Genomic DNA, 21,545 nt, shown 5'->3' with positions numbered 1-21,545 from the left:
GAATGATAGAGTACCCAAATGAAACCAAATGATATATTGAACCTCAATACTAAAGTAATGGTAGACCCGTAACAGTCTGCAGAAGTGCGCTGATTTTGACTGTCTTTTTAGATTCAGACACATTTGTCGCCGTTTTTATATTGCTCACTGGGCCGATTACCTGGAATAGCACCCCCACAAAGTTGGCCTTAGAGAGGTGAGTTAAGCTGGCCCAGCCATACGTCTTAGAGACAGATTTTGAATTTTTGGCTGTCAATTTAGGCAGCGTACGTACGTACGTTACGTACGTACGTACGTTACGTACGTACGTACGTTACGTACGTACGTACGTTACGTACGTACGTACGTTACGTACGTACGTACGTTACGTACGTACGTACGTTACGTACGTACGTACGTTACGTACGTACGTACGTTACGTACGTACGTACGTTACGTACGTACGTACGTTACGTACAGACCATGGGCTAAAAACCACTTTTTTGGAATCAGGGGACCCCAAAACGGATATTTCCACCCATTTCCCGATTTTGAAAATTTGGACCGATTGCAATACTTTCATTACTAGTATAGCTCCGCTATACTGTAGTAATAGAAAGTAAAAAAAAATATTGTAATATTTTAGGAAGATAACCATGATATAGTGAGCAGATATACCCATCTCGTACCAAGACTACCAGGTCAAGTATATGCAGAGATCGAACCCCGTGACCTATGGCCTGTGAGGTGAGAAAGCGAAACCACAAAACCTCAATACCTGGGTTCGAGACTCCTTGAATCCTGAAAATAAATAACTTTAAGAAGAAGAAAAAGAAGAAGGAAGAAGACGAAGGAGAAAGGAGAAGGAGAAAAGAGGAAGAAGAAGAAGATGAAGGAGAAGCAGCAACAAAAGAAGAAGAAGTGAAAGAAGAAGCAGAAAGAGGCGAAGCAGTAACAAAAGAAGAAGAAGAAGAAGAAGAAGAAGAAGAAGAGAAAGAAGAACCACCAGAAGTAGAAGACGAAGACACTGACATAACCATACAACTTCCTCCCTATAATTACCTTCGAAAAACCTTATGTAGACAGGAATGTATGTCATATATCTAAGCTTAGTCAATCGACCATATTGTAGACTCTTAAGTCTTAAGACTCCTAACTGAAGATACCTCTGGTACTTAGATAATTACAGATAGAATGTATGTCATATATCTAAGCTTAGTCAATCGACCATATTGTAGACTCTTAAGACTCCTAACTGAAGATACCTCTGGTACTTAGATAATTACAGATGCACGCCAAACACCGCCAGGACAAAAAAACTCTCAGAGAAACGTCTCTCGCAGATGAAAGACAAATGGTCAGAATGAGCTTTCTGGTAAGGTCAAAGATGAAGATGAAGACACCCCTTGAGTTCAAAATCAAATTCGACCAATCCCAAATCGGACGTTACCACATGATTTACTACAGAAAGTAGAAAAACAAAGACGAGTTTTTTACATCATCTTTGGAATTTGAACGGATTCTGAACTTGGACCATTAGTAGACACCCCTTGTAAGATACTTGTTAGATTCCTTATAGATAGGGAGTTAGCTATTGTTCGAACTGTTGCTTCAAGACCTCACGCCAAACACCGCCAGGACAAAAAAACTCTCAGAGAAACGTCTCTTGCAGATGAAAGACAAATGGCCAGAATGAGCTTTCTGGTAAGGTCAAAGATGAAGATGAAGACACCCCTTGAGTTCAAAATCAAATTGGACCAATCCCGCGTTTCCATCTCGTATTCTACTCCTCCATTTCCGTCTATCCAATGCTTCCTCTTCCTTTCTCTCTAAGGTCCTCTTCCAATCTCTCCTCCAGAACCAAAGATGGAATTTCTCTGTAAAGCTTTACTATACGTTCAAATAGTTCACGTTCCATAAGTCGAATAGGGGAGAGTATAAGAAAGCCATGTTAGTGGCATTCTGGCGACTTGAGCATTTTAGTAAGGTAATATATCAACTAACTATTGAAAACAAACCGGTTGAAATTCTACCTGCCTAAAATGAGATACAAATATGTTGTATCAATGTACATCTTTAACTACATAGCAGGTATGTATATTCGATCTATATCATTCTATACTAGGACTACCTGGACTACTACTATCACCAATTACTATTCGGATATGTTTAGTTTTGCCGTCGGCAAGGACTATCGAAGACTGGAAATAAATGGTAATAGTCAAGACTGATGGGGAGCTGAAATCTAGGTGTGTGAGTGTGCCCTTTAAATCCTTCTGACAGCAAAGCCAAATGATCCGAACTGGTTATTGTGTGAACTGTGTATGCGGGGACACGGGACAGTGTACAAATGGTGAATGGCCATTGTGGCTATATCTTTTTCAACTTGAATAGATTTGACTAGAGTGAGTTCTAGAGAGATCCAAATGTATGGCTTATGTTTGCTGTTGGGGTGTCCTCTGCAAAGATGGAACACTGTAATACTGTAAACTTTTAGTCGACTGAATCGCTGGTAGTTGACTTAAAATAATGTAGTGCCGTCAAAAGTTGTTAAGGTATGTCCACACATAGTCGACCGGCCGTACTTCCGTTTTACTTCCATGTTCAATGGGCACTCGATATTCTTTCTTTATATTACCGTCACAAATTTGTCCTCACGGAGATCAAGGATTGAGACTTCTAGAACCCATGAGGAATTGAGGATTGTGTAAAATCATTTTTGTCAATACCTCTTTCTATTAATAGCTGTTATGTGTTTTTTATTTAAATAATAATTACTGGCTCCAAATTTTATGTTCTTGAAGTCTTTACTATGTAGGAAGTCTTCAAGTAGTGTACAATGTATTTTATAGTTTGACAAGTATTCTGAAGTATTAATGGCATCACATTGAAAATATTTTCCATAATCCTAAATATATACAGCCCCTTGTGTAACTGACTGACTCACTCACTCATACTAATTCAAAGGTACCTTTACACTGGGGCAACCTAACCTAGCAACAGGCAACAGCGACCTGCGGCGGATTGCTTGTTGCTGGTTGCCTGTTGCTAGGGGACTCAAGTTCTGCCGTTATAACTCGAGAAATCGCCACTTTTCTCCAAAATGTGCCATGCACATCCGCGAGGTCGATCCTGGATGCTAAGACCATCGGTAGACCAACATACTAAATGGGTCCTTAGGACAGCTCTCTGGTCCTTCTACTGTCTATGGGTTTTTAGCTTCCCCTTTTGGACCATCGGTAGACCGACATACTGAATGGGTCCTTAGGACAGCTCTCTGGTCCTTCTACTGTCTATGGGTTTTTAAAATCTCACGAACCGTCACTGGTGCCTTATGTAAGATAGCACAATGGATCGTGATGATATATTTATAGTCACAGTAAGAATAAGAATGATAGAGTACCCAAATGAAACCAAATGATATATTGAACCTCAATACTAAAGTAATGGTAGACCCGAAACAGTCTGCAGGAGTGCTGATAGAGTACCCAAATGAAACCAAATGATATATTGAACCTCAATACTAAAGTAATGGTAGACCCGAAACAGTCTGCAGAAGTGCGCTGATTTTGACTGTCATTTTAGATTCAGACACATTTGTCGCCGTTTTTATATTGCTCACTGGGCCGATTACCTGGAATAGCACCCCCACAAAGTTGGCCTTAGAGAGGTGAGTTAAGCTGGCCCAGCCATACGTCTTAGAGACAGATTTTGAACTTTTAGCTGTCATTTTAGGCACATTTTACATCTTATCTGTCACGATGCGTTGCCCATTTTAGATTGCTCCAGTTTTGACGATTGCCTGGCTCAGGACCGCAACAAAATTTGTAGAGACTAATATTTGTCCTCTCCGTTCCCCAAATGCTCCTAATATGAATGCTACAAGAAGGAGAATGGGAGGACACGAACATCCGGAGGCACATAATTTTCGAGGCAATAGACCGGATACGGTGTGCGATACCGCTGCAGTAAGGTGACCACTATCCGCCGAAATCTCTTAAGGAAAAATCTGGTGTGAACATCACACGACTTTCTATTACATTTGAGTATCGAACTTAAGGTGACCACTATCCGCCGAAATCTCTTAAGGAAAAAAAAATATTGTAATATTTTAGGAAGATAACCATGATATAGTGAGCAGATACCAAGACTACCAGGTCAAGTATATGCAGAGATCGAACCCCGTGACCTATGGCCTGTGAGGTGAGAAAGCGAAACCACAAAACCTCAACACCTGGGTTCGAGACTCGTTGAAGCCTGAAAATAAATAACTTTAAGAAGAAGAAGCAAGAAGAAAAAGAAGAAGAAGGAAGAAGACGAAGGAGAAGGGAGAAGAAGGAGAAAAGAGGAAGAAGAAGAAGAAGTGAAAGAAGAAGCAGAAAAAGGAGAAGCAGTAACAAAAGAAGAAGAGGAGAAAGAAGAAGCAGCATCAGCAGAAGAAGAACCACCAGAAGTAGAAGACGAAGACACTGACATAACCATACAACTTCCTCCCTATAATTACCTTCGAAAAACCTTACGTAGACAGGAATGTATGTCATATATTTAAGCTTAGTCAATCGACCATATTGTAGACTCTTAAGACTCCTAACTGAAGATACCTCTGGTACTTAGATTCTTAGATAATTACAGATAGGTATGAGATAAGTCTGTAGTGTGGTATTAGGGTGCCTGAATGCCTCATTAGGGTGCTCTTCCACCCAGTCCCAATCATCATTAGTTCGATCATTTCCTTTGAGAAGGAATGTTGGTTTTGTATATTGTGTATAAGTCTCAATTTTAGTTCCTCACCACAAATTAGGACCGTTTTGTTACGAACACATTTGGGTAACATAATTATCATTTATGTAATAAAATAGTGGCTACAATGCCTCATTAGGGTGCTCTTCCACCCAGTCCCAATCATCATTAGTTCGATCATTTCCTTTGAGAAGGAATGTTGGTTTTGTATATTATAAGTCTCAATTTTAGTTCCTCACCACAAATTAGGACCGTTTTGTTACGAACACGTTTGGGTAACATAATTATCATTTATGTAACAAAATAGTGGCTATTTATGCTTCTCAAAAAGCTGTCACGAGTCCCTTTATCCCATGACTTACTGATACTCATGGCAGGAAGCTTAGAAGGCTTTTTAACTCCGTTCCTCCATTGTGTCCTGTTCTCAGCATCTTCCTCTTTCAGATTGATCTGTTCTGAGCCTGGGTCACCCTCTTCTTCTTGGTCCAGATAGCTCTGCTTCATATCCGCGCCCTTCTCGCCGATCATAATCGTCGGCGCATTCGGATTACCACTCACGATGATCGGCATAATACTCGCATCAATCACTCGCAGTCCGTCAACCCCGTAGACGCGAAGACGCGGGTCAACCACAGCCTCCAGGTCGGTAGCGGGACCCATCTTACAAGTGCTGGTCGGATGGTATATCGTGAAGTCATATCCGCGCCCTTCTCGCCGATCATAATCGTCGGCGCATTCGGATTACCACTCACGATGATCGGCATAATACTCGCATCAATCACCCGCAGTCCGTCTACCCCGTAGACCCGAAGGCGCGGGTCAACCACAGCCTCCGGGTCGGTAGGGGGACCCATCTTACACGTGCTGGTCGGATGATATATCGTGAAAGTGAAGTGACGCAGGGAACACTCCCAGTATTCGTCGGAGAAGAGTTCGAACATGGCGCAGCCAGGCATTGGCGTGAGCAGCGGACGCGAGTTGTACTTTTGGAACGCGGCCGACGCGCTCACGTTGAACGCGATGCGAATGCCCTCGATGAGCGTCTCGATGTCGCGTCGATGCTGGAAGTAATTGGGCTCGATGAGAGGATAGTGCAGCGGGTTCTTGCTTTGCAACCGGATGTACCTGGGAAAGAGGGTGTTCACTTTTTGAACGCGGCCGACGCGCTCACGTTGAACGCGATGCGAATGCCCTCGATGAGCGTCTCGATGTCGCGTCGATGCTGGAAGTAGTTGGGCTCAATGAGAGGATAGTGCAGCGGGTTCTTGCTTTGCAACCGGATGTACCTGGGAAAGAGGGTGTTCGTATAAGTACTATACGTAGAGTCATCAGCTATTTAAGATTTTAAGCCCTATATGTCACTGCGACAGTTAGATCTTTTCTAACTGGGAAAGATGTTGTTTTTTTGTTTAATGAGTGTTTTACCGCCGTTTTTGTCTTGTAGCAATGAAACAACTGCTACATTAGACGCATGTGGTCTGTGTCGTAGCATGCCCATCCCGTAGTGTGCCTCTCATCAGATGGGCGAGAAGAGAACACCAGAATGGTGGGATTCGAACCCGGGACCTTCTGCATGGCAAGCAAGAGCATTACCACTGGCTTCTTTGTTGCTTTCTTCTCCTCTTACTCTAATACGTAACGTTTTCAACCCCAATGGTGGGATTCGAACCCGGGACCTTCTGCATGGCAAGCAAGAGCATTACCACTGGCTTCTTTGTTGCTTTCTTCTCCTCTTACTCTTTATACGTAACGTTTTCAACCCCTTTTTTTCTCTCCACAACAATCGGGACCTTCTGCATGGCAAGCAAGAGCATTACCACTGGCTTCTTTGTTGCTTTCTTCTCCTCTTACTCTAATACGTAACGTTTTCAATCCCTTTTTTCTCTCCACAACAACCCATAGCTCCTATTCATGGTTAAGTATGATCTTAGAATAACTCATTCGCCTGTACATACTCGTAATTCAGACTCAGACATTGAGTGTCCTATATTTTTTCTAAGATATCATCATAATCATATGTATTTAATTTGGTCAAGTAGCGATCAATAGAAAGTAAAATAGATGGCAAGTACTCTCGGTTTGGTATTTGACCACATGAGGTATCAGGATATTTCATGATGTTATTCTAGACTAGTCTTTGATACTACTTCTTGTGTGAAATGGGTCTGATGTTGGCAATGTTTCTTGTTGACTTAGCACCTAGATAGTCGGTGGCCTAACGTCAAAAAAGCTGCATTTATTTGAAATAAGTTTTAGTTGGAAGGTAATTGTAGGTAGATAAAGATAATTTTATTTATACATTTTATTATACAACATAAATACACAATACCTAGTGTAACAATACAAAGAATGTTTGAGCTTGAATGTAGATTTACAACAGTAGGTACCTACATAAATTATGGATTGTGGTTTTCACCTATTTAACTATGGTAGGTACTTCTCTAAATGTACCTACACTTCGACTTGGTTGGACAATATTTTGGTCCTCAGGACAAATATTTAACTTGTAAACAAGCGCATAACAAAGTGCTAATAAAGATACGGGAATTTTCTAGGATCACAGTGTGCCATTTTCCTCTCGGGAAATTTCCTGTAAGTTGTAACGGAACCGCGGTTCCCTTGTGGAAAATGAAATGGCGCCTCAACTAAACCATAGGTAATCCAAGATGGCGCGCCATCGGAATCGGTTCTGGTTCCGAAAGTTTCCCGAAATGAAATTGCACCTCATCGTACGTACTTCTTCTTCTTGTAATTCCCTATCCGTTACGGATGTTGGCGACCCGCTTGGCAAGTTTGATTTTATTTACAGCTATCTTAAGTACATCGCACATCAAAGCTCACTCTAATATCTCTAGTGCCAAACCACAACTTAGCCTACAGCACTGACGGGTCTAGGACATTCTAGGTAAAGACTTTCCCCTTACTGTCCTTCCTCTACGGTACGCGACACTGTGGAATAGTAGTGTAGACTGTAGAGTTATATCATTTTGATGACTAGTTACCTTATATTGACATGTAGACATTATGATCCGTAATAGATCTAGGACTGTGTCAGTTCTACTAGATATTTCGCTAAATTCCAGCATAGGTAATTATATTGGTAAGTAGCAGTTTTGTACTTGTACACAGTTACCTATTGCTATTACTTTAGTTTGAACTCCCTGTCTCTAGTTTTGCACTTATACCTACATAGAAAAGCCTAAAGCTGAACCTTTGTATTTTAGTTTTTAAAAGAAATGCTGGATGTTGTAATGTGTATTTCACATTATTTATTATACCTATCTATGTATTTAAAGGTTTTCTTCCAAATTGGAAACTGATTACTGGAAAATCTGTAACTGAAACCTTTCAACTTGATGTTTGAGTCATCGTCACTTCGTCAGTAACAAAAGGCAACTTGAGCGGACATCTAGCGGAACTTTCAACAAGTTTTTGAAGCGTGATCAAGAATTCAAGAACTTATTTGTGCTCCCGCAAGGTAGCGCTACTAGTATGTGAAGACAGAACGCGCAAACTGCTTACCGTGTGCTCATGTTCATATACAACATTTTCTTCTTTCTCCCTCAACATCCCATGTTGTCTAGTGGCTAGGATACCTGGCTCTCACCCAGGAGGCCCGGGTTCGATTCCCGGCATGGGAAATCCTTTTTGTCAGATTTTTTCCCTGTAGGTACTAGATTAGTTGCACAACTTGTTGGCATAAATTTTGCTGCCGCGGTTGGCAACCAGTACATGATATTTGTAATTTTGTTCTTTCTACTTAAGAAGACGTTAATGGCGTAGTCGAATCTTTTTTCACTTTCCATTATTTTATTTGATTTTGAAGCCTTAAAAAAATAGGTACTTAGGTAGATGAAATACTCGTCATAAAATTAGTACCTAAAATTACTGTATAAAATTGATCAGCTAGATTGGATACTCTTAGGCGCTTCTTGCAAAGCTAGGCTATATTATTATACCTAGAATAACGATAGATACCTACCTATGGAGATGGAAAATGAATACCTATTGGACCAAGTGGACAACTCTTCAATTGCGCCCCAGGAACTACACATGAAGCTCAAACTCAAACACAGCCCCAGAAACCAGGAAGATGGAAAAATTAAAGCTCCAGACTTGAAGAACCACAAACGAAGTGAGGAGAGAAAAATGCTGAAACGGACATGTTTGTTGTGGAAACAAATTCAAAGGAGTTAAAAAAGTTAAAATAATTATTATTAATTAAATAATCAGGAGAAAAAAAGAAGAAAAAAATACAAAAAAAGTATTCCCATGCCGGGAATCGAACCCGGGCCTGCTGGGTGAAAGCCAGCTATCCTAGCCACTAGACCACATGGGAGGATGGCAAGTTGAGTGATATTAGCGCTATATGAAGAACAAGTAAGTTTGAATCCATATCACTGGAGGTATTTTATTCGAGCGAAAAACACTGTGAAATATTGCGGACTACCTCAAATATGTTTGTTTCTGATTTTCTATTTCGTACCTACAACACTTCTGCATTCTGTGTTTTTTGAGAGAGAACTTTGGCAAAAAAAAAAACGAATTATACGCCTTTTATGTTTCCTTCTAAATTCTTCAAAAGATGAGACCACATTTTAGTTCTACATACCCATTTTCCTCTCGGGAAATTTCCTGTAAGTTGTAACGGAACCGCGGTTCCCTTGTGGAAAATGAAATGGCGCCTCAACTAAACCATAGGTAATCCAAGATGGCGCGCCATCAAAAAAAAAAACGAATTATACGCCTTTTATGTTTCCTTCTAAATTCTTCAAAAGATGAGACCACATTTTAGTTCTACATACCCATTTTTCTTTCGGGAAATTTCCTGTAACAGAACCGCGGTTACCTTTTGGAAAATGAAATGGCGCCTGAACTAAACCATACGTAATCCAAGATGGCGCGCCATTGGAATCGGTTCTGGTTCCGAAAGTTTCCCGAAATGAAATTGCACCTCATCGTACGTACTTCTTCTTGTAATTCCCTATCCGCTACGAATGTTGGCGACCCGCTTGGCAAGTTTGATTTTATTTACAGCTATCTTAAGTACATCGCACATCAAAGCTCACTCTAATATCTCTAGTGCCAAACCACAACTTAGCCTACAGCACTGACGGGTCTAGGACATTCTAGGTAAAGACTTTCCCCTTATTGTCCTTCCTCTACGGTACGCGACACTGTGGAATAGTAGTGTAGACCTGTAGAGTTATATCATTTTGATGACTAGTTACCTTATATTGACATGTAGACATTATGATCCGAAATAGATCTAGGACTGTGTCAGTTCTACTAGATATTTCGCTAAATTCCAGCATAGGTAATTATATTGGTAAGTACTTGTTCTCGGAATCCATGAAGGAAGGCAGGATAGGAAAAAGCCAACCGTTCCGAGAACGAACATTATCCGTTCAGGATAAAATCCGCCCCGGGCTAGAAACTAACCCGCGGCCTAGCGTTTACACGGCAGACGCACTACCAGCCAAGCTAACTAGGCTGACAATCCATTGGCCCAAAACTTGGTACATTTGTGTATATTGGTTATTCTTGGATGAAAATTCGATATTCCAGTTTTTCCATCAAAAACTTCGTTCAGAGAGACACAATAATACCTGATAGCGCTCCTTCTTGAAGGTGACGGGACCATCGACAATGAACGTGAGACCCCCGAGACCCACGTGATCCTGCAGCTAACTAGGCTGACAATCCATTGGCCCAAAACTTGGTACATTTGTGTATATTGGTTATTCTTGGATGAAAATTCGATATTCCAGTTTTTCCATCAAAAACTTCGTTCAGAGAGACACAATAATACCTGATAGCGCTCCTTCTTGAAGGTGACGGGACCATCGACAATGAACGTGAGACCCCCGAGACCCACGTGATCCTGCAGGTTGTGACCCACACTCAGGTTCTTGATGATGGGGATGTTCAGACCTTGCAGATGTTCCTCTGGACCGATACCTGAAGAAAGGACAAGAATGTGACAGGAAGGACAGGAAAATCTTCGTATTACCAGGACCTTGTCTAAGTTTTCAAAAACGATCCTGATTCCGTTGCTGCCCTGAGGTACATAAGTACTGATTTTCTTTAATCACGATCGAATAAACTACGGGCTAAAAAATTCCCGGAGGGACGGACCCAGCTTGTTTTCTCTCCACAACAACCCATAGCTCCTATTCATGGTTAAGTATGATCTTAGAATAACTCATTCGCCTGTACCATACTCGTAATTCAGACTCAGACATTGAGTGTCCTATATTTTTTGTAAGATATCATTATAATCATATGTATTTAATTTGGTCAAGTAGCAACCAATCATCTTACCCCGTACTCAGCGGCCGGAGGAGGAGCGGCAGTATCGTCCACGTTTCGGCGTTTATCAGCGGCTTATACAGGGTGTTAAAAATCCGATCCCTCAGGCCGAGAATCTTGCGGATCTGCTCTCCCCCATCGCTGTTGACACTGCTCGGTGCGAAATGGAACTGCACGTCCGGCCAGTCTCCACCAGATGGGGCGTATTTGGTGTTGACGAAAGCGAGACCTTCCACTCCACCTAGAGAGGTGAGGGGTCCTCGCTCGTTGAGAATGTATTGGAGAGCCACGGATAACGTCTGGAGGAAAAGAATAGCGTAACTTGAGAACCCGTTTGATGTATAAATAAATAAACTTTGTTTATCTTACTGTGATGAGGGACATTTTACGGAGGATCCATTTGGCTTAGTGTTAGGATTGGAATGAAATTTGTGTATATTGGTTATTCTTGGATGAAAATTCGATATTCCAGTTTTTCCATCAAAAACTTCGTTCAGAGAGACACAATAATACCTGATAGCGCTCCTTCTTGAAGGTGACGGGACCATCGACAATGAACGTGAGACCCCCGAGACCCACGTGATCCTGCAGGTTGTGACCCACACTCAGGTTCTTGATGATGGGGATGTTCAGACCTTGCAGATGTTCCTCTGGACCGATACCTGAAGAAAGGACAAGAATGTGACAGGAAGGACAGGAAAATCTTCGTATTACCAGGACCTTGTCTAAGTTTTCAAAAACGATCCTGATTCCGTTGCTGCCCTGATGCGTTTCTTAAAGAGAAACAACTTCCTCAAAGAGCTGAAAGCCACCTTATTTATCTGCCGCTAATGGCCTACATAGCCAAATTGTGTAAAAATAAAATAAAACTAGTCCCTGTTTCAGAAGGAAATTCTAAATAATGTATTTTGCATCTAGTCTCCACCAGATGGGGCGTATTTGGTGTTGACGAAAGCGAGACCTTCCACCCCGCCTAGAGAGGTGAGGGGTCCTCGCTCGTTGAGAATGTATTGGAGAGCCACGGATAACGTCTGGAATAAAAGAATAGCGTAACTTGAGAACCCGTTTTATGTAGGTATAAATAAATAAACTTTGTTTATCCTGCTGTGATGAGGGACATTTTACGGAGGATCTATTTGGCTTAGTGTTAGTTGACTCGGGTATAGCCCTTGGTCAAGGATTGGAATGAAAACTTCATGTTATTTTTGTTAAAGAGGTTTAAAGGCTAAGGTCCTATCATGCCGGAATCCATGAAGGAAGGCAGGATAGGAAAAAGCCAACCGTTCCGAGAACGAACATTATCCGTTCAGGATAAAATCCGCCCCGGGCTAGAAACTAACCCGCGGCCTAGCGTTTACACGGCAGACGCACTACCAGCCAAGCTAACTAGGCTGACAATCCATTGGCCCAAAACTTGGTACATTTGTGTATATTGGTTATTCTTGGATGAAAATTCGATATTCCAGTTTTTCCATCAAAAACTTCGTTCAGAGAGACACAATAATACCTGATAGCGCTCCTTCTTGAAGGTGACGGGACCATCGACAATGAACGTGAGACCCCCGAGACCCACGTGATCCTGCAGGTTGTGACCCACACTCAGGTTCTTGATGATGGGGATGTTCAGACCTTGCAGATGTTCCTCTGGACCGATACCTGAAGAGAGGACAAGAATGTGACAGGAAGGACAGGAAAATCTTCGTATTACCAGGACCTTGTCCCAGTTTTCAAAAACGATCCTGATTCCGTTGCTGCGTTTCTTAAAGAGAAACAACTTCCTCAAAGAGCTGAAAGCCACCTTATTTATCTGCCGCTAATGGCCTACATAGCCAAATTGTGTAAAAATAAAATAAAACTAGTCCCTGTTTCAGAAGAAAATTCTAAATATGTATGTATTTTGCATCTAGGGCTTCGTTTTGCCGTTGTGAAACAGTAAAAAAGAAAGAAAAATACGGAAGCATGCCCAAAAAATTTCCCATGCCGGGAATCGAACCCGGGCCTCCTGGGTGAGAGCCAGGTATCCTAGCCACTAGACAACATGGGATGTTGAAGGATGACGGAGAGAATGCATTTTATAATAATGTGATTTGTTTACAGTAAACAATCTACAGATTTTTTTTTTTTTGCACCAGCCTATGTAGTTGTAGCGTGCCTGCCTTGTAACTTGTAAGCGCTAGTTCGCGGGTTCGATTTCCGCCCGAGGTGAACTTTATCCTCACATGGTAAGTTTCGGAATGGCGGGCTTTCTCCTCCCCTGTCCTCCTTCTCACTTCGATTTCGGGAACATAAGACCTCAGTCGTTACAGATTCCTCTATGAAACCTCTTGGAAAAACCCAAAGTTGTGACTTTGCCGAAAAAAAAAAAGTTGCACAAAATGGACACATAAAGCTTTAACACTTATAGTACTGTCGCGGTCGTTCGCGCCGAAAAAGCAACTTTTTTTAGTGCCTGAACAACAAATCTCTATCCGCTTTCAGCAAAATCTCACCTGACACCATCAGTAGCTGCGGCGAGTTGATAGCTCCGGCCGAGGAAATAATCTCCTTCTTAGCCCGGATAATATGTTTCCGTCCATCCCTGAGGATTTCAATGCCCACAGCTTTGGGGACAGGGCCGGACTTGTCGAAGAGAAGTCGCAGGGCCTGCGTTTCCATGGCAATGTGCAGGTTTTTCCGCAGTCGAATGGGACGCAGGAAAGCTTTAGACGTGGAACAGCGAGATCCGCGCCTTATTGTACCTGTGGGAATTAGTGGGAAACGGACTTGTCGAAGAGAAGTCGCAGGGCCTGCGTTTCCATGGCAATGTGCAGGTTTTTCCGCAGTCGAATGGGACGCAGGAAAGCTTTGGACGTGGAACAGCGAGATCCGCGCCTTATTGTACCTGTGGGAAATAATGGGAAGATTGGTTAATTTTGGATACGAATAGAACATCAAGGAAGACTTTTAGCCAGCCTAGTTAGCTTGGTTGGTAGCGCGTCTACCTTGTAAGCGCTAGGTCACGGGTTCGATTCCCGCCAAGGGCGAATTTTATCCTGAAAGGATTATGTTCCTTCCCGGAACGGCTGGCTTTCTCCTATCGCGTCTTCCTTACAGTTCTCCCTATCAAACCTCTTTAAAAAAAAAAATCTTACCTTGAGCAATCATAAATCCAGTCTGTCTCTCTCCATTAATGTCGCGATTCTCATAGCCCAGCTCCTCGCCCGCCTTGACAAACGCAGCGGCCAGAGGACTATGCCACGGCGACTCTTGGACGGTCAAATAGCCGCCCTTTGAGTGGTAGGGCGTCCGCAGAAGATACTCGTTCCGGTTGTCCTCCGACTTCTTGAAGTAGGGCAGGACGTCCTTGTATCCCCAACCAGGGTTGCCGAGGCGCTCCCACTGGTCGTAGTCGTTCTTATTGCCGCGGACGTAAATCATGGCGTTCAGGACGCTTGAGCCTCCTGGGGAAGAAAAATGAAATATTTATGGTGGATTTCACCAAACTTCTTTTTTGCCCCCAACAGCCTGTTAGCTCAACAGCCCCTTTAAGCCTATACAAATCAAATGGAACTTTACAGTCTGTTGGCCTAACATGCCTTTTAGGGACTCAAAAAATATTGGTGAAGTCCATTGTTCCTCTAACTTCTACTCATTGTAACGTTGAATCTGAAGTTGAACCCATTCAGAACAGAAACTTAGATACTTCATCCCTAAGCCATTTATTTTTCCCTAGGCCATTGTGATTCTTTCTACTTTTATTTAGAAGTTCCATCAATAACGCAAAACAAATTATAACTCATTTTAATGTTCTGAAGCTTTCTTCACATTTGTAGGTCGTTGAAGATTAACAGTTTGAGAAAATAATAATTCAAAAGTTTGAAACACGGAATAACTTACCCAGCACTTTCCCTCGGGGCCAGTTGCATCTGTCTCCGACCATGGCCAAACAATAGGCCGAGTCTCCCATGGGAGGTTCTGTCTTGTACTTCCAATCCAGTTCGGACAACTGCAGATATCCGGCCAAGGACGGAATATCGGAGATTTCGTTTTCATCGCCGCCGGCTTCGATGAGAAGGATTTTCCAGTCCGGATTTTCCGACAGCCGGTTAGCCACCACGGCACCCGCTGAGCCGGCTCCTATCACGATGAAATCGTACGCCCTCAGCAGCTGGAGAAAGGGAAAGGACACGAATTCAATATGGATGCAAAATGAAAGTACTTTTGGATGATCACCAGGGACTAGGGAGGTCTTGAATGTTCCTAGACTCTGTGAGACCCTTATGTGCCTATGAAGGGAATTCCATTAGCTAACTACATGGCAGCAGTTACCTTGTCCTGTATCTTAGAATTTCTAAAGGTGTGTCCAAACATGGTCGATCGACGAGGTAGATGTTGTCGAGAAAGTGTGGACGGTTCGATCGGCCAGTAGACTATGTGTGGACACACCTTTAGACCTGATATCGTGTACACACGCGATTTGCGGAAATATTAAGTATTTGTTAATGTTGAGGAACATGGCAGCAGTTACCTTGTCCTGTATCTTAGAATTTCTAAAGGTGTGTCCAAACATAGTCGATCGACGAGGTGAATCTATGTTGTCCAGAAAGTGTGGACGGTTCGATCGACGGCCAGTAGACTATGTGTGAACACACCTTTAGACCTGATATCGTGTACACACGCGATTTGCGGAAATATTAAGTATTTGTTAATGTTGAGGGACTTACGGTTTTGGTGTTGGTAGGTCTAGACTCAGGATCCATGTTGTTGTATCGGAGGACGGTCAACGCTGCCATGACCACGGGCAGGATACCCAACATGGCAGCAGTTACCTTGTCCTGTATCTTAGAATTTCTAAAGGTGTGTCCAAACATAGTCGATCGACGAGGTGAATCTATGTTGTCGAGAAAGTGTGGACGGTTCGATCGACGGCCAGTAGACTATGCGTGGACACACCTTTAGACCTGATATCGTGTACACACGCGATTTGCGGAAATATTAAGTATTTGTTAATGTTGAGGGACTTACGGTTTTGGTGTTGGTAGGTCTAGACTCAGGATCCATGTTGTTGTATCGGAGGACGGTCAACGCTGCCATGACCACGGGCAGGATACCCAAGGTCATCCATCCTGATCCTGTAAGGAGACTCCCTAGAGCTGGCAACACGGGAGCCATCCTAGCCCGGACATCAGAGGCGACCAACCAGAGTTATCCTGTGGGATACAAGAGGAACAATGAGATTTCTCCATTAAATTGAAATTAATGGAGAAATCATCGTTTTCGATGAGAAGGATCATCGAAATGAAATTGATGGAGAAAATCGGGTTGTATGGAAAATGAATACTAGGTACTTTACACTTTTACAGCCCAATAGTTCACAAAGTTACCTAGTCTTCAACCAAGTATGTTAGTATGCGAAATTGAGCCCTTTCCGCTTGGCATACATTTTCAAGAATTAAAGCTGTTAAATCACTAAAGAGCTAAAGACCTGAGCAGTTAAATAAACAATGTTGATCCACGAAATACCAAAACAAATCTTTGTTGACCTACAACGTCAGTGCCCGGTTCCTATTAGGTATAGGTCTATAGGTAATGATTTGTTTTGTTCGGATAACATTCTCATGCTAATCAAGAAGTCAAGGTAGATCTCTGGTCTAGATAGGAATTTTCTATGGGTCTACTCTACACGGTTTGAAAGAATCTTCATCTTCATTGTCTACTTATGAAGATCTCAGCAGGTAGAACAGATGCCATGTAACGGTTCCCATGTTCGAATTTACATACTCGGATCGGATCCCAGATTCCAGACGAAATACAGAAGCCTGTAGACAAAATACAGCAGTGCTTCTCAACTGTGTGCCGCGAGGCCACCTTGGGTGTACGGCGAGATTTAGGATAAAGCGGAAAGATTGGAGTCTTGAAAAATGTCTGAGACCTGAGTTCTGTTTGAACGAATGGATCGAGTTCCAAGTTTTAAATCTTGACGGTTTTGTTAGTCGTCTGTTTGTTCCACGACTCTTGAAGGGTTCGTCCGATTTTGATGAAATTTGGCACAAATTTTCAACGGGTAAACGAAATTTTCTCACTAGATATTGTGCTCAATTGGGTCTTTGGGGACCGCGTACGGTCCTTGTTTCCGAGTTCTACCGAACTACTAGTATTATACGTAATATCTAGGTAGGTAGGTAGGTACGCATGTTGCATTCATATTTTACATATGAATGGAAGACTTGTCTATCACTAGCATTACTGTTATCTACCGTCCTTTGTGACTATTACTGGTACCGTCCTCTAGTTTCCAGCTAGCTTTAATCCAGTCCCTTCTCTCATGCCATTATTTTATATCCTGCCCAATGCCATTTTTACCACATTCATTATGTAGCTTCATACATAGAACTCATAGAAGTGATTCTAATATTCAAATGGTTTTTCTTTGATTACAGGTAAGATTGCGATCTATTCTGCCAACGTTTCTGCGTGAGTCAACATGTCCTTCTGGTACTCTGATGGGTAAGTTCTGGAGATCTATGATGGTAACTTCTTTTATGTAGGTTCTGCCTTTTCCGTAGACTGTTGATTCTAATATTTTCTTGAGAATGAGTTATAGAGGTCTCTAGAAACCTTGCAAAGTTTGATCTTGAAGTAGGAAGGTAAACCTTTTGCTATTCCTTTTTTATGGGCAATATGCCAAACGCTTGTGGTTAGTAACAATTCACGATGAGGTACCCTATAGGCTGAGAACGTTCGCAGATTGTTTGGTGTATTTCTGAAGTTATAGTTCACTTGATATTATTTTAGTTCGTGAAACAATTCATTTGGTGAATACCTAGAGCTTTACATGACAGTAAAAAAAAAGCAAGCTAGAAGACGTTTTGCCCTTAGTCCTTTCAGATTATTATGGGTACTGATTACTGATTGTCTTGAAAATCAATATAATACTGAAGTATACCCACTACCCACCTATAGTCAAATACTACTATTTGGTTTGATCTTGAAGTAGGAAGGTAAACCTTTTGCTATTCCTTTTTTATGGGCAATATGCCAAACGCTTGTGGTTAGTAACAATTCACGTAAGTGTCTTTAGTGACAAATGTTATTACTAGATGAGGTACCTATAGGCTGAGAACGTTCGCAGATTGTTTGATGTATTTCTGAAGTTATAGTTCACTTGATATTATTTTAGTTCGTGAAACAATTCATTTGGTGAATACCTAGAGCTTTACATGACAGTAAAAAAGCAAGCTAGAAGACGTTTTGCCCTCAGTCCTTTCAGATTATTATGGGTACTGATTACTGATTGTCTTGAAAATCAATATAATACTGAAGTATACTCACTACCCACCAATAGTCAAATACTATCTACTATTTTGAAGATTGTGTTCACCATGTTTAGTGGATAGAGTGGACTAAAGTTCAAAGATGTAAAAGGGTTCCAAATACCAATACAATCCCACCTACTAAACCTAGAAATGACAACTGTTGAAGTTGTATCAATAAAACTATGTTAGCGAAAATTGGGTGTTCAAGTTATATCAATAAGTTTGCAATAAGTTTTATATGTTTGCAAAATTGGGTTCGATTTTTTTCCCCTCCAAAGTATTCACACAAAAATCTTTTGACCCCATTGTCCAAGTTGGCTCCAAGCCCGTCAGTTAACATGTTGTGCAATAACCTCTTCAAGTCAGTTTGATGTACGAGTAAACTTTCAGTTTAATAAATTACACTTTATTCGGTCTGATAGGTATTAATGTGACTAGAGCATTCGACAATATTGTAGACTCAAAGAAAGGAAGAGGTTTTTTTTTTTACTTCGTTCGGAGAACGAACCTTAACCGTTCAGGATAAAATCCACCCCGGGCGGGACCTAGCGCTTAGAGCTTACAAGGCAGACGTGCTACTTTCCAAGCGAACTAGGCCAAGTGGGTATTTGAGATGTTATGAACCTAGTCATAAAAGTTTCAATAAATCACTGAAGAAGTCAAGATTCAACCCTCAGTTCTCCAGTTTGTCTCATGAGTCTCAGGTAAATGCACATAACCTTCTGGTAAATTGACACAGTCGCTCAAATAATGCATTTTTTCCTTCCAGTGAGATTTCAAACTAGTAAATGCACATAACCTTCTGGTAAATTGACACAGTCGCTCAAATAATGCATTTTTTCCTTCCAGTGAGATTTCAAACTATTTTTATATTTTTTATACATGGTCTGAACTAATGATGAGAGAAAGTTCACGTCTCAATATACCATATCATGATCAGAATACTAGATTGTCCAATCGGCCTGACGAGTTGAATAATTACGCCAATCAGTTATTGAACTAAACGTGGCGTAGTCATTTTGTGAGTAAGGCCAGCCACTCATTATCAGGTAGACCTGACACCTGATGATGAGCACTATCAGGTAGACCTTATAGGTACGGCTGAATTCCATCTGTTAGGTATACCTGATGAGCACACACACTATCAGGTAAAACTGACTCTATCAGGTATAGCTGACACCTGATCAGGTCTACCTGATAGTGAGTGGCTGGCCTAAGTTGTGTAGTAAGTACATTTCATCTCCTACTAGAGAAGGTCGATTATAATGAACGAGAATACCTTCCTAACCAAGCTAACCACACCCCTGACATATTTATGAGGATAAACGGAGGTAATTGAGATATAGTGGTAATTGAGGTAATAGATAGACATGTTCTACTGGTGTTTATCCTTTAGTTCATCTTGCCTTATGCACTATGCACACATCTACAGTCTACTCTACACCCGTCTTCATTTACGTTTACGTGTACCAATCACTACTTCGTACTACTAAAGGCCTGATCCAGTGATCTCGGACTGCGTGAACACCGAAATCCAAGCATGGCATTGAAGGAAAATCTACAATCTTTGATTCTGCCAGGAATGGAATGAAAATGCTGATGTGATAGGACTGATATGCTGCTATCTATCAAGTACCTCTATCACAGTAGTAATCTTTTCATAAATATCAAAGGAAACATCCATCAAATAAGTATCATCTTAAATAATAAAGGAATTGGAATACGTATGATTGCTTACCAAATCAAGCATCCACCAAAGTCATCTTATTGTAATGATGGTTTATTTCAAATATGCCAAAATCCAAATCTGTCCCAGGTATTAAAAGAATTTTTCTATCAGACAAATATTCATCGAACATCTTCCTTCATCAGTAACCGTGGAATGTTTGGAATCTGCCCAACGTCCCAATGAAGGTCCATACCAAATTTGGTGCTTTCCTGAATAAATGCAGCTTTTGGCCAAAATTGTGACGTTAGGCCACCCACTAAGAATACCTAGATCGATGTAAAACTTTGAGTGGGTTTCAACAATATTTTTCAAGCAGGCCTGTTAAGTTCCATTTTTTTGATTTGTATTGGTTTAACAGGACTGTTAAGCTAAGAGAGGCTGTTAGGAGCTAAAAAGAAGGTTGGTGAAACCCACCCTCTGTATTTTTTTATATTGTAGGGCAGGGCATATGTATATGTGGGTAGATAGGTTTGAAATACAACTATGAACGAAATGCGTCTCTGTCCGTTGATACCATTTTGCTGATTTACAACGTCGTTTGAGGGTTTTGCAAATCATTCTGTCAAGAGGCACTCAAAAAGTATCGCCAAATGGCGAGGAAGACACGCGTTCACTCTGCCCTCTCTTTAGTTTCTGTTTAAACAAATCAACGGCCAAAGGCCTCTGTTATTGTTGTTGTAGCGGTGTACCTGTACCGAGGGGAGTTGATGATGATTAGCCAATATTATTTGACCCGTCCTGAAAGCCCTACAAAGCTCTCTGTAGAGAAGACTTGTCAACAAAAGACATAGCATACATAGAAGATAATATAATTATATACACATCGTTCGTCACAATACATAAAATTGAATGATGTTAAAATAGACATACATATATACACATTGTTCCACTCAACAAAGCAATAAATTCCAACAAAAATGACAAATATGTAAGTAGGTATATTAAATGATGAACACAGTGCAACGGTTTGAGTTATGCAACTCACAATTATCATCCAAGGTATCTATTATATTATGATCTCAAGAACACTCTAATGTATTCTGTTCACATAATGGCCACGTAATGACCAAGCCAGCACTATATGCCTTGTGTTAATTGTTCAATGCTATCGGATATACTAGTAACTAGAGGAAGTTATTCACACTGACATGGAAGACAATGTTGAATGAACAATTAGTACGACGTCGGGTTGTCTGGATTCTTGATTACGATAACTCATGGAACATGCCTTATAATTCTGGTCTCATCATTTTTCTTATGTGTCCCAGCACAAGAACATGTGACACTTTGGCATAGCATATATGACAGTACCTTCATCTACAAGACCCATCCACCCATGTCCCAATCTACATAATCCCATCATCGAACGGCTTCGTGTTAACATAGCCCCAGTCTTCCTTGATCATATCCGCGCCCTTCTCGCCGATCATAATCGTCGGCGCATTCGGATTACCACTCACGATGATCGGCATAATACTCGCATCAATCAC

The 21,545-nt window shown here is 41.5% G+C and overlaps 1 protein-coding gene and 3 non-coding genes across 5 annotated transcripts; 1 reads left to right on the top strand and 3 right to left on the bottom strand.

Annotated features, from left to right (window-relative positions):
* Positions 1-5,227: 5,227 nt before the first annotated feature.
* On the bottom strand, positions 5,228-16,247 carry LOC103509932 (glucose dehydrogenase [FAD, quinone]-like). 2 transcript variants are annotated; one of them, XM_008474561.2, is made up of 7 exons: positions 16,036-16,247; positions 14,908-15,178; positions 14,163-14,471; positions 13,521-13,769; positions 12,539-12,687; positions 11,044-11,330; positions 5,228-5,844 (listed from the first exon to the last, which is right to left on the bottom strand). In XM_008474561.2, the coding sequence occupies exons 1-7, from the start codon at positions 16,180-16,182 to the stop codon at positions 5,304-5,306; spliced, it is 1,953 nt and encodes a 650-aa protein (XP_008472783.1). In that variant the 5' UTR covers positions 16,183-16,247; the 3' UTR covers positions 5,228-5,303. The 2 variants fall into 2 exon arrangements, with proteins under 2 accessions (XP_008472783.1, XP_026679919.1); XM_026824118.1 differs by lacking the exon at positions 16,036-16,247 and adding an exon at positions 15,735-15,824.
* Positions 8,289-8,360, top strand: Trnae-cuc. Its single transcript has one exon. It is a non-coding gene; the product is annotated as a tRNA-Glu (tRNA).
* On the bottom strand, positions 8,987-9,058 carry Trnae-uuc. Its single transcript has one exon. It is a non-coding gene; the product is annotated as a tRNA-Glu (tRNA).
* Trnae-cuc lies at positions 13,004-13,075 on the bottom strand. The gene has a single exon. It is a non-coding gene; the product is annotated as a tRNA-Glu (tRNA).
* Positions 16,248-21,545: the final 5,298 nt, after the last annotated feature.

The sequence above is a fragment of the Diaphorina citri genome, unplaced genomic scaffold (assembly GCF_000475195.1).
Source record: "Diaphorina citri unplaced genomic scaffold, Diaci psyllid genome assembly version 1.1 scaffold544, whole genome shotgun sequence".
In the NCBI taxonomy this organism is placed as follows: domain Eukaryota; kingdom Metazoa; phylum Arthropoda; class Insecta; order Hemiptera; family Psyllidae; genus Diaphorina; species Diaphorina citri.
This window is presented reverse-complemented; position numbering and strand designations above follow the sequence as displayed.

What these genes read in the sequence shown, in the direction of transcription:
- LOC103509932 (XM_008474561.2), bottom strand. Translation starts at nt 16,182, where the DNA reads ATGGCTCCCGTGTTGCCAGCTCTAGGGAGTCTCCTTACAGGATCAGGA. An exon ending in GACCTACCAACACCAAAACC is followed by an intron (nt 15,179 to 16,035) that starts GTAAGTCCCTCA and finishes CCCTTTCTCCAG; the next exon opens with CTGCTGAGGGCGTACGATTT. An exon ending in CTCCGGCCGCTGAGTACGGG is followed by an intron (nt 5,845 to 11,043) that starts GTAAGATGATTG and finishes CCTCTTTCCCAG; the next exon opens with GTACATCCGGTTGCAAAGCA.